The following is an 18156-nucleotide window of genomic DNA, read 5'->3' as shown; positions in this document are numbered from 1 at the left end:
TGGGGCCCTCCAACTGACCAGACTGAAAAGATTCATTAAACTGCAGTCTTTTAGTCTAACCTCTGATCTTCACAGTAATTACTAACACAGAAGGTTTCTTCTTATTTTCTTTGCCTCTTACTGAATTCTCTCCTGTTTTCAGGAAGAAAAAGGACTTGGAAGCAAGCGAGACTCCAGCACCAACTCATGAGATAGCGATTTTTGAGCAGCCAGAGATATTCTACTTTGTCATTTTCTTCTGGGTGCTGGTCTACTGCCTTTTACTCCTTCCACAGCTTCTTAGCAACAAAGTTTGATCTGGGTGAGGTGTGGAAAATAAAGGGATGGTGTCTGGATTGCTTTGTGTATCTGCATATGAATATGTTCCTTCAGGTGAAGCACAAACAGAAATCCAGGACCTGGTATTTGTGTTTATTATCAGGTTGTCCTCAATTCCACTACTGTTGTGCTATGGCAGTGTCAGAGCACATTTTATATTATGGTAATTGTGTAAATATATATAAAAACTATTTGATTTAGTAGATGCAATTTTGTACATTTGTGCCTTGCTTTATAAGATGCTAAATAAAACCAGATAATTATCAGTAGAAGTATGAACAATTCAGAGCTCTAGTCTTCAAAAATTATTCTTCTGGCTTCATTTTCATATATAGGGCCTGATAGCTGTGGAAGAGGGATGGTTTTGACTTACCCCTGGATGTGCCCACCTGCTAGGGCAAGGCTAGAAATGCTTCTTCATATTTTCCATTTGAAAGAGTTGGAGGCAGGGCAGAGCTACAGGCAGTGAAACACACACCAGGAATTGATTACAGTTCCATTAGCAAATCCAGTGGAGGATCAAAATCAGGTTGAGGGTTTATTGGAGTAGGGAAGATTAATTTTTTTTTTAAGATTTAAAGTAATTTTTATCCTGCACCTTTTGGTATGTTTGATTTGCAGGAATAAATTTGGTATGGAGAAGTATGAAGAACATGCATCCTAGCTGTTTCTTAGGAGAGTTTATATGGGAAATCTCAGGCCAGGAACTGAAGTTTTTTAAAAGTACCTCAGTGCTTCTGAGTCTGCTTCTGCTTCAATTTCTTTGCTGCTTTTATTTACAAATCGCATAAAGATTTCTGTCTTTTGCTGATACAAAAAAATAATAGGTAACCAGCTTTGCTGAGGCTACTGTTAAGACACTAGGGCATAGTAAAAGAATTAGAAATATCTTTTGTGTCCAATTCAATTGAGATAGAAATGACAGATGTAAAACTAAATAAAGAGCAATGCTAACAACCAGAATTGATTTTCTAGTGCAACTGAAGAGATTCCTGTGGCTTATCCATGGGCACAGTTGAGCTGCTTCTGCCTCTTGTAAGTTTTGTCCACATCAATAATCACTTTAGGAAATTTGATATAGGATTTTTGCCAGAGAAGGTGTAATCCATGTTTTGTAGGACAAAAGAGAAGTCTTCAATTTCATAGCAGTAACTTTTCTCCATGTGACTTTTTGTGAATTCACTACTTCTCTTTGGCACATTTTCAGTTTCACGGTATGCTTTATGAGACTACATCACGTTGCTGCTTCCACCTGAAAATTCAGAAAGTTGACTGCAATACGCTTCCTAAAATTTTACACTGAGTGAAAACTAAATGACATGGCTATAAGTTTTACATACTTTGTTGTAGCATAAGGTGTATCCCTACCCTGGCTAAGTTCTCAGATGAACTAATAGAATCAAGATACATCAAAATATATAGCAATTTATTTGCAGGTATTTAAAACCTGTCTGTATTCATGTTATCTGGTGGGGCAATCCTAACCATGCATCACATTTCATTCTTTTTCATAAGCATTTTGTTCCCCTGGGATTTAGATTCTGACCTGCAGTTAGAATTTCAATAGAAGTAAGGAATGACAGATCTTAAACATTGAAGATAAAATTCTGAACGGCTTTCAAGAAAGCTGAAATCTTTCCTATTCTGTCCTGTCACTGGTGACTAGAGCTGGATTCACTCAATGAACCTAGAAATAAGATCTATTGTTCTTGTTCAGGAAGAGATCCAAATGTCCCAATTTAATTTGGTTTAAAGCAGCTTAAGTAAAAAAAAATACATTTCTTTCATCTTGTTCATGAAAACAGTCAAGATTTTGAGTCAGCTGATTTGTAATACATGAAATTGTTTGTGCTTGTTGTGGAAGACAGCGATACTTTCTTCCAAAAGGAAACTCATGTAAGAATTTTTGAAGGTGCTTTCTGGAAGTAGGCTAAAATAGAAAGTTGAAAGATTAGCGATTTTTTCCTCTGAAAGAATAAAACTTAGTACAAGAAACATTTTATGCTTATCCTGATAAACAGGGAATACCAGGCTGGGGTACAGCATTTATTTAATAGCAGCAAGCAGCAGTGTACTACACTAGTTTGGAGCAAAACTGTTGACAGCTTTTCATTCTGTTCCACTCTTCATAGGCTTCTTTGGTTTATGATAACTTTTGCTGAGCCTTTGTATCTTTACTCTGGTTCTTCCATGTAATCTTCAGCAGAGGCTGTTTGGAGTTGGAGTACAGTCCCTTTACAGGGCTTTACAACTATCAAAGTTCAATCAAGTATGCTCCCTTCTTCTTTCCTTCCTTCCTCCTAAGAAAATTAATCAGGATGAGGAGCTCTTTGGATGTCTTAGCTGAACAACTGACATCCACAAAGAATGGAAAGGTGAATGGGAACGTGCTGATGCCAGAAATGTCATTACAAAGTATTTTTTCCAAGAAGGAGAAAACCCAAGGTTTTCTTTGTTACCTGCCACTGATGAATAGTGACTGATTCATTGAAATGAGCAATTCAAATGTCAAGCAGCATCCTGCAATTGCATTGGTCATCTCAGCCAGTGTTTCAATTGATGTACAAACTCCAGCCTATCCCATTGAGTGACAGAAATTGCTTCTTCCATCCAAAATAGATGAAAAAAAAAAATACTAAGCCATTCCACGATACTTGGTATTACATTGCTTTCAATTTTTGGGTTTGTTTTGTATGCTATAACAGAAGCAGTGTACCTTACCCAGCCATTCCATGGGTGAGAAGATCCAGGGTGAAGCACTTAGAGTGATTTAACTGGTGGTGTCAATTGTGCTTAAAAAACAACTGAACTCTTCAAGAGTTTTGCCTTTACCTGGAACTGTAAAGACTGACATCTGCATAAGCAGCAGCTTCCCCTAGTTAAACTGACTCGTGAGCCTGCATCTCTTCTTCCACAATGCAAGATCCAATTCCTTAATGCAAGTGCCCTGTTCTGGAAACACTGCTTGGTTTTGGCATTTGTGTTCTATTCTGAGCTACTGCCTAAAAGCCTGATTATGAAACATTTATTATGGCAAAGCCTATTTTAACTTGCTTCCCAGAGGACTGGCTGGTGGTAGCGGAGGGTTTAAAACCTGGTGGACAGTCCATTGTCTACCCATTTTCCAGCAGGTAAGTGTAGGGTCTGACCAGAAGTTTTTGCTGAACTTTTGCCTGGGTTGAAAAATGCTAAGTGGCCACATTTGGTATATTGATTTAGCATCTGAATTCAGATACAACAGATACTGATCTGTTAAGACTCTTTCTAAAACCTGCTGGTTTTGAGCAAATGTGGGTAGCAGAGCATTGTGAAATGTGTCAGGAAGTGCCTGAGGATCACTGGATAAAGGATGTTTGGTGTTCACAGAAGCAGCATTAAAGACTGAGTGGCAGCTGTAATAGGATGGTTCAATGTTGTAGTCATGAAACTTAACTGCAAAGTGTTTCATCATGATTTTATAGAAAGTGCAAGGAAAGATACACTATTAAAGACAGAACCCCACTAAACATTTATGGGGCAGATGACTTAGAGCTGAGGAAATGAGTTAAATAGTCACATAATCTACAAACTGACCAGAATATAGCTTTTGCCAAATTGTAGGAAATTATCATTGCAAAGGCAGGGCAAGCACAGCCTACAGTAAAAAACGACAATCAATTTTCAATGCCATGAATATTTTTGAGAGATTGAGCTCTAAAATGTATTTTTATTGAGTTTCTAGATTGTAATGAATGTGTCTACAGAATTTTATGCAAAGCTTGAGAGTTCAGCTGTTTTAAAATGATTTTTTTTATATAGCAGTGATTATTTTAACTATATATTTAATAGAACTGTAAAACCATTTTAAGACTACCTGTAAAATTCTATGTATGTGATATGATTATTTATTAATTATGACTCATGAGAATGAACATTAAGCTATGCATTGGTTGTGTCATCCGTTTGAAAACTGGAAACTGCAAACAGGAGAAGAGCTTTTAATGAACAGCAGATCTGAAAAGCAGGGAAAATTATTGAATACATTTGTGTGATTCTTAAAGCTGCATAGCCATTTTGTGATGTTAAACTTCCAGCTAAAGTTGCAAAATATACTGAGTGATTGAGCTACTTTCTTCCATTAAAACTTCCTGAGGCTGAAATTTCTACATGTTGATATTTGGCATCTAAACACACTTAAGTCCCATACATTTTCTGGACACTCTCAGTTAACTCCTGTTCAGTATGACTGTAACTTCTCTATTCAAGTAGTGCTCCACTGAGTTTACAAGGGTACCATTGGGGGTTTTTAAGGTTCTCTGCACTAATCCTCAAAGAATCTGAGCTTTAGGAGATTCATTTGGCAAATGTATGTGGTATCACATTCAGCCATCTAACACAATAATAATTATAATAGTGCATTATCACTTATGCTAGCTTTAAAAACTTGGGAGTCCTTTCTTGCCAAGCACAAACGTGAATGCATCCAGTGATGTGTTCAGTTCCTCTACTTCTGTGGAAGTCAGTGCAACACATCTGTGTGCTAAGCACACACTATGAGATCTGGCCCTGAGGGCACTTAAATCAACATCAACCACATAGGCCAGGAAGTTGCTGAAGCCTATGCAATGCCCATGCAAATCCAATGTACATCAACCATACACCACTCACTCCAGTTACCCCCATTTTACACAGAGCATTTGTTTGCCTAAATTCTGCAGAAGCAACCCTCTAAGGAGAGGAAGTTTACATCTACTTCTATCTTCAATTAAGAGAACAGCAGCAGGGAACAAATAACGAAAACAAGGGTGAGGTTTCAGTATGGGTATGGCCATGGAAGTTCTCAAACTGCTACAGCTGAAAGCTCATGCCCTGGCAATAGGTTGCCTGCTGTTTCCATTGAGCTTATAGGTAACAGATCTGATTGAAGTTTAAAAAGTGTAAAAAACACTAAACCCTTTGTATTTCTGCAGGTTTTCTTCCAGTAAATAACTTCCCCTGGCACACCACTGATAACACTAATTTACAGCTGCCCAACTTACCATTGTTCATGTTCCAGGTTTGTATATAAACAGGACACACAGTATGGCTTTTCCTCACCCATACCAGCCCAAGGTCATGAAACCATTCATGCAGGAGGATGGGATACATGCACATTAAATTATAAGGAAAAGTCATGTTCTCTGTGGAGTAGCTCGCTTGCTCTGTCCATCGCTTCACACAACTCTAGAGCTCACAAAGGGTGAAAAATTAATCCTTACTTTTTCAAGTGCCATAGTCATTTCAGGGTTATCTTAAATTGTGGAACATCAAAGTATTTCTTTCCTCCACTAAATAGAAGACATGGAAAACCTCCTTCACCTCAGTGGCACTTTTGACAATTCCTTTCCAAGCAGCTGCTACTGCTGATACTAGAAGATGAGACCCATGTTATTTTCTCCCCATAGTGGGGGGAAATGTCTAAGTTTGTGTCTCTGGAACATAAAATTGACCCCTGAGTGATTAGTATTTTTTTTCTTCAGGAAAATGTTAGAAGGACCAATAAAAAGGATTTTACCTTTGTAAGAAATACTAAAACCTACCATTCCAAGAAAGGCTAGTTCCAGGTCGTTGCTGCTGTGTTAAGGCCAGGTAATATTCTCTGAATAGTTCCATTACTTTCACTGGGCCTTCATGGAATCTCTTTGATTCACAGAATAGATTTTCTGTCTCCAAGGACCAGTTTGTAAAGGGCCATTTTTAAAACTAAACCAGAAAATCACTCTTGTTTATTTCAAAATGACTGGTCTGATGTGAATCAAGTAACTTTCAACATATACGCTGCTGAGTTCTGGAGAGAAACAACGCAGTCACCTTTTAATGCCAAATAAGTTACACAAGTCAAATGAATATTTTTACTGTAATAAAAAGTTCAACTTGTACTTTTGTCTTGAACAAAACATTTTAGTAGGCATACCACTTTGTGCTATTGTATACTGCTGTGTAAAAAGCTGAATAAACTGTTTTACCTTTCTTGTTAAAATTCTCTAGTTTAAAATGTAAAGTGCTACACGGCTAAAGAGTTAATGAGGGACTTTGTCCTAAATAAGTAATTTGTAAGTAAGGAATGTAATATTTAAAATACATGTTTCTCTTTGGAAAGTGGTGAGGAATTATGATTTTTTTTAAAGCAAGAACAAATGCTGGGAGGATTTGAGTGGTGTCCAGATACACTGAAGGAAATGCATTTTCATGTACTTTCAAATACATTTCTTCTGAACACTTTCAGTCAGGGGCTTGTATTGGATGTTTGCACTAGTTGATCAAAGCTAATTTTTGTGACAAATAACTAAATTCTTCTGTATAGCTGTTAAACAAAATGTTTTTAGAAACTGTTATGCTGTAATAAGAATAGTATTTACTAGTGAATAGCTCCAATTTATTTTACAGAATCTCCAATTTTGAATAAATGGACAGGCTTCCTGTATCTAATCTGTTACCTGTGGGCTTGTGGATTATTATTATTTGTGGATTCTAATTGTTTAATTTATTGTTATTATTATATATTATTTTTATCTATTTACACATTTTCATGCCCTGAAACTAAATGCACTTTTTAGGAGAGATGAATTTTAAATTTTTATAAGGAGGAAAAATTTCTAATTTATTAATACACAGAAATTGGCATCATAAAAGGAAGCCACAGGAAAGCTTAAAAAACAATTGTGTTTAATTATTTACTGTTCTTATGATTTGTTTATCTGGGCTGTTTCTATATACATGTTTAGACTTGGGGATTAGTAAATTAGTAGCTGCAGTACCATTTTATATTTGCTATGTACTTCCCCCTACACCTTAATTCCCTTTGCAGTATATGAGAAAAATAAAATAAAGTACAACAGAGTTGCAAGTCAGTTCAAAATCAGCCCCGTGATGTGTGTCCTGAAAAATTTATCTAAATTGGATAAAGAAAATGGCATATGGGAAAGGCATAGGAATGCTTCTTCACTAAAAATTTCTTTTGCTTTAGGACTTGTAAATATTCCTTTAATCCTTCTGCAAAATTAAGTCATCCCACATGTTTTCAAAGTGTTTCTAACCACTCCTGGAGTAGCTGTACCTGCCTGTTGGACCACCCTCCCTCACACCTAAGCATACATAGCAAGAAAATACTCATGGTGCTGTTGAGAATTTAAGATATTTGGGTCCAGTCCTGTTAGCAATGCAGATTTCCAGAAATAGAACGGTTTAGGCTGGAAGAGACCTTTAAATGTTATCAAGTTTAACTTCTCTGCCATAGGCACCTCCACCATCAGGTTGCTCACAGACCTGTTCAGTGTGACCAAATGTTTCCAGGGATTCCAGAACCAAATGTTCCAGTAGCATGGAACTACCACTTTTCATTACCAAGACTTTAAACTGTCTAAATACATTTTGCTGGTGCATTTTTTGGGTTTTTTTTTTTTGGTTGATTGTGTTGTTTTGGTTTGTTTTTTGTTCTGGTTTGTTTTTAATTGGGTTCTTTTTTTCCTTTTTTTTTTTTGCTAATGACACTGTAGTTAGGAATTTGCAAGTGCACTGGGTATAGGAAAGAGTGAAGTTCAAATAGGCAAGATGGGTCACCTCAGTGTGTGGAAGCAGAGTAAACTTTTATGGTGGTATGAGATCCAAACTTTAATTCAAATTCAAATATAGTAAGACAGGAACTGTTGGACTGGTTTTCTTAAAACTACTCTGGGATAAAAGTAATTCTGACAGAAACGCAAAAATAATCTCCCTTTATCCTTGGTGTGTAATCACAATTTTTGTAGCTTGAAGATGATGCTCATACAGTGTTGGAAAAACACTGCATCTATCTGGATCTCAGCAGCAACAAAGACAAGCACAGGGTTCGTTTCAGATAAGGAGCTGATACTGGGTATGTACTTGGGCTGTGCAGGAGCCCAGAGCTCCTAAGGATAACCTGTGGCCAGCACACATATTCTTGTTCATAGTGTAAACTGAAACCTCCATCCTCTCTTCAGGGCTCACTTTACCTGGGCAGTAAACAAAAGCCAGCAGGAGCTGGAGAACCTTCAAACTGGTGAGTGGATATAGCAAAGCCTTTGACTTGAGCTGTGATCTCCATTAAGACACCAATATAAGGTGGTAATCTTTTCTTGAGTTGCTACTTCTACTGATGTTACAAGGATCATTTCCAGGAGAGCAATTTAATTGCAGCAATTTATGAGATGCCTTCTGTGACTAACTCCATTCCTTGGTGACACAGTACCACTGGCTTACCACAGTCCTTGGCAACCTACACTTTATCTTAGAGTATCATATAACATATGATCAAAGGAAAATGTATAGCTCCATCTGCTGTAAATACTTTGAATTTATTATTTTTACATTTCTTTTTTATGGTTGCTCTGCACCCTGGGGAACAGATTTATCACTCTGCTGATATGTATTTTCTGCATGTTACCAAGAATCAACATAGATTTATACGTTGCAAAGTGGTATTTCTTGGTTCTCAGGTGTAAATGAGCATTAACAAGGGTATATCTCAAGACATTAGGAGCTTCTGTTAACTGTTGTATGACAGATCTTTTGCACTGTGCCATTGCAGCTACTTGTGAAATTGCTCCCCTCTTTCAGGAGAAAAACTCCATCAGGTGAAGTCCCAGGTGGCGAAAAAGAGAAACCTTGCACCCATTTTTAGAAAAGGTAAAAAGGAAGAGCCTTTTTCCCTTGCTCCTCTAGTTTCCTATGGGCACAAACCTGAAAGGAAACAGTACAGTGCTCAGTTCTTCAAGTGCTGACATCATCAGTAAACCTGAGCAAAACTTTTCCTTCTTGCTGTCCATGTTCAGGAAATGTTTTTAGTCAGACCAAAGTCTTTTGTGACTATTTTTTTTTTTTTCTACTTTTGATGTATTTCTAAATTTATAGGAAAATTAATCACAGCATCCAAACCCATTGTAGGTTTGGTGGCATCAAAATAAGCCAAAAATGATTTCTAGAGAAGTTGCAAGCCAATTTTGGTTTAAAAGTATCCCAAGCTCAGAGCTGAATACAAATCTTGTGGTTGATACAAATTTTGTTCCCCATTTGTTTTCATCCATTGGTAACTACAGGGAATCAAAAAGGAATTTCTTTCCTAACAAAACATTTATTTTTCTCCTTCTTCCTTACCAGTGATTTAAGTTTGTTTAGTTTCTTCAGTGATGTGTCACTGTGATAGAGACACTATAGGGACTGTAAGTAGAAGATGATGGAGGAAATCATCAGTCTGGAGAAATACAAGGAAAAAGCAGGGAAATGTTTCCAGAAGAGAGGGGTCAGTTTCCAAACTACATCAGCTCATATCCTCATGACAGTAATTTAAAGGGGTAAAAAAAAAAAAAAAAAAAAATTACCAAAGTTTTCTTGCACTAAGGAAAATATCCTTGGAATTACAAAGTCTGGGTCATTGAAATGAGAAAGCATGCTATTTTTTTTAAAATGCATTTTAGGGTGAAACAAAGATTCATGCAACCTAACACCTTGTTAAAATCTAAGCTTCAGTTTTAGAAAAGGAATCTGTTCAAAATGGATTCTTTCTTTCTTCCAGCTTCCTTCTCTAAAGCCATAGCTGCAGATTTGTCTCACAATACATTGCAGGTGTTGTTACTAGCACTGTGGTTTAAAATGATTGCAACTGCTCTTTCCTGCAGTTCCTGCTCACAGCTATGAGCTGGAAAACCTGATAGCCAGATTAGGGGCTTCTTGAGAGGAAAGCCTCAAGGACAAATTTCCCAAGTGGACTGCAGAATAGATACATCTTTTCCTGGCCAGAAACTAAAATGCAACACTTGGGCATTTATTTCCTAGGTAACTGCCAGCTTGTTTCAAAGTGTGTTGCTGACCCAGTGTGCGACACCAGGCCAGAAGCCATCGTGGCTGGTACCAACAGCAGGGAACAACAGAGGTCACCATTGTCTTGCAGGGAGGAATCTCTTCAGAGTCCATTTTAGAACCTGATGTGACCAGTAGAGCCAAAATGCCTGGTTTCCACCAGTGGGATTAGGGAGTTCTATAGCATGAGCAAAGACAATTCACTGTGATAAAGTGATTTTTAATGTCAGTTTTCCTCTTTTCTAACCCAAACAGAACCTTTTTTTAATCTTAGTAAACAGAAAAAGACACAAAAGCCTCCACTCCCCATCTGTTACGGTTTTGTTTTTTTAAAAGGGAGATAAATTTCTCTATTTTCTTGTTAACTAACAAGTTTCCCCTGTAGTAAATATCTGTATTTATAGTACTAAAGATATGGGGAAGGCTGTTACTTGGTACATTATTACTTATTCTTTTCCAGATTTTAATAGTTGGACAGTGTGTCCTTTTCATCCCACAGCCTGTTTGCTTTTTTTTATGGTTGGTTGTGTGTGTGTTTTTTACCAAACTCTGAATGCCAACCAGTTTGAAATATGTGGAATTTTTCAATTGTATCTCACATTGGTGAGTTCATCTCACTTTAAAAAATCTTTGTAAGGAATTTGTGAAATCAACATAAAAGTAAATTTTTAATTTGGGCTTAAACTCTGAAGGTTGGGTCTGATTACACAAATATATGACATCCAATATCTGTTTCTTAGAATGGAGAGAGGGTAGTGGGGACAGGATTGTAAGGAACAGCAGAGATTGTATCCTGTGTTTTTATATTAAAAACTCCTGTCAGCAGGCAGGCTCAAGGAGGAAGTAGCTGTGGAGAGACACCCAGTTTTACAAGAAAATAACTTCCAGAATTCTCCTGGCATTTGTCTGTTTTGTTTTCTAAGTATTCTGCTTGCTTTCCCTTTGAACCTACTTGAAATGGATAAAATTCATTATTTAACCATGGCCTGCACTAAGGAGTGTTTCTTTCTGCTCTATTTTATGTTAGAAGGAATCAAGAATGCCAATTTCCTTCAGTACTTCACCTAAAATTGGAAAAACAGACCCATATGCTCTGACAGCTCCCACTGGATAAGTCTGAACAGCTGCTCTTCTTCCTCAGCTTTTGTCATGGGATATAATTATTCTTCCATCCATAAAAAAAACCAGAAGGATGCCCCTTTCAATCCTAGAAAATCCTTGAAAAATACCTAGTACTGTAACATTTAACAACATAATGGTGGGCATTACAGAAGATGTGCTCTGAGCAGCAGCAGAGGTTTGTGCCAAGAAAATAAAAATACTTAATTTGTTAATACTCCAGGCCTCTAGATCGCTTTGAATCTGAAGTAATTTTACTCAGGTTGTTTTAAATGAACCTTAGGAGTGCTCCAGTCAGCTATATCTTTTCATACTTATTTCATAGGCACAGCTGTGTTACAATGTCAAGTCCCTGATAGAGAGCAGATGGAAAAAGCTGGACATCCAGCGACATTCATCTGCCATTGAAAACACACTGCTTTCGACACAGCTTACAAGGGCAAGAAGTGGCATCGCATTTATGGTCATCTTCTTTATCAGGTACCAAGGCTGATCACCCTCTAGTCCTTGTGCAACCACATGCAATCAGTTGGAGACTCTCACTTGGTCCCCTGGCTTAACACAAATGTAACTCATTAATATCTGGCTGAAGAGTTTTGGTGGTGGCAAAACCCTACCCTACACTAGCTGTTTAATCCCAGGCATTTCAGGGCACTTTAAAAAATATTCACCGGTAACATCTACCGGATCAATGGAGCGTTGCCAAGATACTGGAGTGGGACCGGTGGTCCAGCCAGGGAACAATCTGTCTCATGCAATGACAGAAGGAGATGCTGCCTTGGGAGCCCACAAAACACAACCACCTCCAGCTGTCCTTTCTTCTTCCACCTTCTGGGCCCTGCACCAGCAAAGACTGAAGACTCCCCAGTGGAAAAGCATCCCTTTGCTTGCGGCAGGAAGGTGACTTCTGTTGGAAATGGCTATCTGTGCGTGAAAAGGTGGGATTTTGTTACACAGCCATGAGACAGCTCAGTTCTGCTCTCTATCCACACTGCCAAAAGGGATCACCTTTTTCCCCTAGGGCTTGCCGTGCGATGGAACAACCCCATTCCCTCAGATCCGTCTCTCCATGACCAGCCCTGCCCCAGCGGCCCAAGAAGCGAAGGCCGCGGCCTCGGCCCCCCTCCCAAGATGGCGCCCGCCGCCTCCCGCCTCAGCTCGCGAGCCCCGCCCGCCCGCGGGGCACGGCCGAGCCCCGCACTGCTCCGGCGGGGGAGGGGAGGGAGCTCGCGCGCACGTGAGCGCCCGGAGGCTCTCCGGCAGTCGCTGTATCCCGCCGTCCCATTGGCCGTCTCGAGAACCTTTCACCTTTTACCCGGCTGCGGCCGCCAATCGCCTGCTTCCTCTCATAGCGTGGGGGATGCGGAGCGAGCGGACTGCGCAGGGCGGAATTCTCGGAGCGGGGTTGCGCCGCGGGCGCTGGGCGGCCCCCGTTGGTACGGGCGGGAGGGGCGGGGGCGGCGCTCCGTTTGCGTAGCGCCGGCCGTAGCGCAGGGGCAAGGGAGGGAGGGGGAGGCCGTCCCGGGCCCAGGTGAATGGAGGGACCTGACAGCTGCGGGAACTGAGGAGGCGGCGGCGGGGAAATGGCGGCGGCGGGAGCACAATGAGACGCGGCCTATAGTAGGGGGAAGCGCCGGGCTGGGTCCGGTCCGAGCAGGTAGGAGATGGCGCCCCGTTAGCTGCATGGCGCCCGAGCGCGGGTGTGTCGCGCCCGCTGGCCGCAGCTGCCGCGGCCCCGCCGCCGCCGCCAGCCGGGTGGGATGGCGGCAGGACGTCCCTCCCTCCCGGGGCCCGGGTAGTGCTGCCCCGCCTCCCTCCCCAGCGGCCGCCCGTGCCGACGCCCGGGCCCCGGGATCGGCCTGGGCAGCTCCCTCGGCGCCGGCGGGGCCCGCACGGCTGGGCCGCGCTGCGGCCCCGCTCGGCTTTGTCTGTGAGCGGCGCCCCCCGGGCAGCCGCGCCGGAGCCTCCCGGGGCTCTGGGGCCTCCCGCCGTGCCCGGGGAAAGCAGTGGCGGGTAGTAAAGGAGTTTAAACTCCGCACTGCTGATGTTAAAGGCGATATAAGAATGTCTTGGCCTTCGTCTTTGCTTCCTTTCCATCCTTTTCCAGGGTAAATGGATAATCACAGCGTGATTAAGTCAGACCGTGTGCTATGTGAATGTGCGTTGAAAAATGAAAGGTTAAAAAGACATTAAATTTTGTACAAGACTTTGTTGTTGTGTTAGGTAATGCAGAAATAGACCGCATGAGTAGAAAATGGGGGTGATACTGATATCTGATTTTAAAAAAAGGTATTTTTCGTGCGCATTATGCCTTACCAGAAATTAGTGTTTAATAAAAGTGACTCTCAAAGTGAATAGTGAATCTCAGTTAACTGCCAACAGTCCGGAGGATGTTTGGTACTTCAGATCAGCTTTGAGGATTTTCGATGTTAAGATTTTGGTCTTCAAGTTACGTGGTGGGCCCAAGTGGTAAAAGTTTGTAGGCTGGAAGATTGTCTTCCGTTTTCTTTCCCTAAACGTGGTAATCAAAGCAGTTAGCTTTGCAGACACTCATTTTTCCCTGTTTTACTGTGTTTTCTGTGTTTTCTTTGCATAAGCCACTCTGGATGCTCTGTTGAAATGCTGACTGCACGTGTATGTTCCGTAGGTGGGGGTGGTGCTTGTTTTAGCAAGTTCATACACACACTAACTGAAATTAACTAACTAAACTCGTAAGTTACTCTCTTAAGAGAGTTTTTCTTATTGTCTATCTTCACACTGTGGTCTGTGAGCTTTGAAGATGCTACTAGCAGTTTTCAGCTGGAAGGTGCTTTTTTTACATGTTTCATAACTGGATTGGTACTTGATTAATTGGTAGGGTTAAAAAATATGTATATATTTATTCAGATGTATTGACCCTGAATTAGCTACTGGTGTTGTTCTTCAGAGCATCCTGATGATACAGTTCTGTAAAAGTGGCAGGTTTCAAAGCCTCAAAGTGATTGGTACCAGAATTAACAACTAATTGAGAAGTAAATGGCATCAATATGTCATTGTATAAACCCGTTCTCAGTCCATATGTTTAATATTACATGCAGTTTGGGTATTTTGTCTTTATCTCTCTTCTACTTTAGGACGGTTGTATTAGGCTAAGAGAAGCACAGATTGAAAATTGACTGGGCTTTTCACATGAGGAAGGACATATCAGTGAAGGGATAACAAACATCACAAAGAGTCATGAAAAAAGTAGAAGAGGGAAGTGTTGATAGTTTGCTTTTTTCTCCTGTTTTTGAAGGATTTCTGTATCCTACAGACTGAACACAAATGTGATACTTCTTTACGCTGTGTGTATCTGAAAGACATGGTGCATCAGTCTGTTGGGAATGCTGGAAGTTTACAAGACAGTTGGAACAATTAATTTGTAGTGAAATTCATCCAAGGCTATAAAAACAAGAGTATCTTTTCAGTCTTAGCAAACACCAAGGTGGCTGGTCTGTGAAAGGTACTTCTGCCTGCCCTGCAATTATACAGCTCCGTATATGTCCTCCACTGGTTACTGGTAGGGGGAAGCCAACCAAGATATTTTGTCTGTTATATTACACTAATGTTTTTCTAGAAGTTACACTTTTCTTTCTTTTTTTTTTTTTTTAAATACCTCGATCATCTGTAGCATACAAATGAAAAAAAAAAACCTAAAACTTGCAGGTCAAAAACAAGGTTTTTTTTTTAATGTAGTCCATAGATGTTTCTCCTTTCCTGTGCAAATGTGCAAAGTATTTTGTCACTTTTTCAGCAAAGTGTATGGATTTGCTTTAGCATAGGTGCTTAGAGTCTCAGTATCACTGCTTGACCCATGTTGGCTTTCAACATGAACTGGCTAAATTTGCATTGATCTGTACTGAATGCAAGTTACTGGCAAAACCAAATGAAAACACATGTATTCTTAAAAAAGTGAGGAGTTATTTAGTAAAACGGGTAAAAGCTGAAATAGTTTGATTTCTTCTTAGATAAGCTCTAGAATATAAGTGAGAGTAAGAGCTCAGGAAGATTTTGAAAAGAATTCTAGGGCAATGAGCTCTATAGTAAGTGCTAAAACTACAGACAGGTTTTTTATTTTGAGGCATAGGTTAATCTATTAATACCAAATGGGACTTTTTTTTGCTTTTTTATATTCTCTATATTCTTTATATATATATTTGTAGCTCTGTAGCTTATTATTGCATTGGAGCTAGCATTTTCCCTACTCTGTTAGAGAAAGACAAAAGAAATTCACCAGTGGCTCCATGCCCTGGAGGTCTGAGGTTAGGTTCTCTGGGAACCGTGGTCAAAATGACTTCTCAAGACACATTTTCATGAGCAAAGTTTAGTTATTATCCTAGGGTGAGTTTCAGAAAAGGGTAGAACCAGGGGGGAATCGCCTCATTGCCTATGTCTCTAATTGGGGATTCTTGTCAATTATGCTGATTTGCTAAACATAGAAATTGTATCCACCAGCACTGTTCATCCAGCATGTTGTGCACCATAAGAATCCTTGTGAAGGTAACCCCCTTTTTATCACCTCTCTGGCTCATGATTTTAGGGCCAGTGAAAAGGCATCACTGTCAGGCAGCAGGTGGAACTTCAGAGCATTCTGAGATGGGTTGTTCTGTTGTTCCATAATTCTCTCTGACCTTTTTCACTCTCATGTAGGTAGTCAAACTAGGAGTGTACTGAGCGTGATAGCTTGTTGGCAGAACAAGAGCAAGGTGGCTTTTATGTCCTGGTGCCTGACTGTGTAACCAACCATTGGCCATCTGTATCCCATCACCTTCATGTGTTCAAGTAATTTCTTCAACTCACAGCAGAAGTTTGGTTTAATATATATATATAGGAGGTGCTACTTTTAAAGAAAGATAAAAGTATAATCATAGTATTGTGTAGAACAGGAGCTTCTATAAAATGTGTGCAGTGTGCTTTTAGAATGCTATATCCTGAAGGCTAGGAATAGTTGGAGTAGATCAGAAAGCATGATTTTGCTTTAGACCTTCCTGATGTCTTTTTTTCATCCTTCTGCCTTTTGTGAGTACCATATGTATTGTGATAAACCAGAAGAGAAGAAACTTGATACATAGTAAAAATTAGAAGTTAATTTTTTAGCTGAAGTTACAGTCTTTGTTGACGTTTCAAATTTTGGTGTTTAAACTGTTGATTTGGGGTATGGTGGCTTTAGGACTGTTACTAAAATAAACGTTCTAGAAGACTTCATCTAGAGAACAAAGCAGTGCCCACTTTAATGTATGCCATGTTACTGTATTAAACTCTTGGTTTTGATAGTTCTTGCATGCAGTTTTCAAGTTTGCATGCTGAGCAGTATATTTGGAATTCCCTTGTTATTTCTACTCTGTATTGCAGACTGCATTAGTTAAACCAGTTTTCCATTGTATTTGTCACCTTCAAAATCACACAGTCAAGAAACAGAGAACTGAAACTTGTGTCAAGGAATTTACTTGGGTTGTTGCACAGGTGTTGAAAGACTGTTCTCTATTGGGAAAGAGAATAAAGAGCAATATTTTCCACTTTCTCCTGTTGTAAATACTCCTGGATCCAAGAGACTTTCAGTACTGCTTGTTGTTGCCCTTCCTTCAAGTGCAATACACTTGTCAGTGTTTGGGTTGGCATGGATGTTACTACTCAGTTCCTTCTTACCAAGACAAAAAATCAAAAGTGTTGTTCTCTCTTGATCTTTGCTAATGATTGTAGAAAATTTTGGTTTGCTATGCTTTCTTCTCTTTATGTCAGTGACTCAGTACTTCTGTGATGTAAGCGGGCATGATCAGTTTCTGCCCATGTTTTCAATATTCTGTTATTCTTCATAAAGGATTAATTCTTCTGGGTTCATTGAACGAACGTGAGAGCTCTGAGAAGCAGCAGGTTGGCTACTGACTTGACGGATTGGTTGGTGGTCAATTTGGGACTGTTTTAGCTGGCCTTGGGATTTTTTTGTTTGTTTTAAGTATCAGTATCCTTGAGTTTTTTCATTTGTGCAAATAAACACACACACACACATAAAAAAACCCAACCCCAAAAGCATGTTTGAATCAATCCCTTATTAAAACCTGATTTCCGGTGCCTGTCTCCTCTACTGCATTCTAATTCTTGATAATCTGTCAAGCCATGTAGCAGCCTTTTCTTCTGCTCAGATGCTAGTAAGTAGCTGGGTAGCAGTAAAGAAATTGGTCTTAAATATAGAAATTTAGAAATTTCTTTTAATCTTTTATTTTTGAGAACTGAATTGGAGTTTTAGCCCTGCCCCCTTACTAATTGCATAAATCTCCTTTCCTTAGGAAGTGAGGTAAATACATTTTGCTTTTTAAAGTTAATTTGTTTGATTCCATTGAGGTGATTTGGCTATGCAAGCATGTCTGGGCTGGCTACCTTTGCAGTTCATGTTTCTTTTGTTTGCAAAGTCTGCTTTGTTTCTGATCTAGACCAAGTTTCTTACAGCTTTCTTTGAACTGTTACTGGCCTTATATTTTCTCAAATATTTTTCTCATTTTTTTTTTCTCAAATATTTTTTTGTTGAAGCAGAAACAAAAAAGGCTTAGCTATCTAAAGGTAAAGTTGCCTTGTAGTTTGTAGTAAAATCTTCTAGAGGTGATCTGAACTCTAGACAGCATTCAAACTGTAGAAGACCTAACTTCTCTCACTGAGTTTTGGCAAGTTTACTCAGGTATTTTTGTTTTCACCCCCTTTGGAGATTAACTTTCAAGTGCATAAATAAAAGACATTTTTCAAATGTTTATATTCTGCATATCTTAAAACATTTAAATGTATTTAATCTGCCTTATTAACTGGGGTTTTATGAATTCATAATACTTGATAGCATTTATTCTTTATTCAGAATATTAGTGTCTGGGATCAATCTCA

General features: G+C 39.5%; 2 protein-coding genes and 1 long non-coding RNA gene across 12 annotated transcripts in view; 2 read left to right on the top strand and 1 right to left on the bottom strand.

Moving 5' to 3' along the window:
• CLMN (calmin) overlaps positions 1-6772 on the top strand; it is a 74656-nt gene extending 67884 nt beyond the window's left edge. The window contains exon 13 of one of the 2 annotated variants that reach the window (XM_086895553.1): positions 143-6772. In XM_086895553.1, coding sequence (XP_086751679.1) covers positions 143-296 — 154 coding nt within the window. In that variant the 3' untranslated portion in view covers positions 297-6772. The remainder of the gene's footprint in view (positions 1-142) is intronic. The other variant, XM_086895554.1, reaches the window with a different exon arrangement.
• Positions 6773-10356: 3584 nt separating this feature from the next.
• On the bottom strand, positions 10357-12473 carry LOC111929847 (uncharacterized). Its single transcript, XR_002864880.2, has 2 exons — positions 12280-12473; positions 10357-12195 (listed from the first exon to the last, which is right to left on the bottom strand). It is a non-coding gene; the product is annotated as an uncharacterized LOC111929847 (long non-coding RNA).
• DICER1 (dicer 1, ribonuclease III) overlaps positions 12120-18156 on the top strand; it is a 67558-nt gene continuing 61521 nt past the window's right edge. The window contains exon 1 of one of the 9 annotated variants that reach the window (XM_023927619.2): positions 12120-12209. The gene's annotated coding sequence lies outside the window, so the exon portion shown is untranslated. Of the gene's footprint in view, positions 12210-12482; positions 12929-18156 lie in introns of those variants that run through there. The other 8 variants (XM_086895542.1, XM_086895541.1, XM_086895550.1 and 5 more) reach the window with 8 other exon arrangements.

The sequence above is a fragment of the Cyanistes caeruleus genome, chromosome 6 (genome assembly GCF_971803275.1).
Source record: "Cyanistes caeruleus chromosome 6, bCyaCae1.hap1.1, whole genome shotgun sequence".
NCBI lineage: Eukaryota > Metazoa > Chordata > Aves > Passeriformes > Paridae > Cyanistes > Cyanistes caeruleus.
The sequence above is the reverse complement of the archived record's forward strand: the minus strand, read 5'-3'. Positions and strand labels throughout refer to the sequence as shown.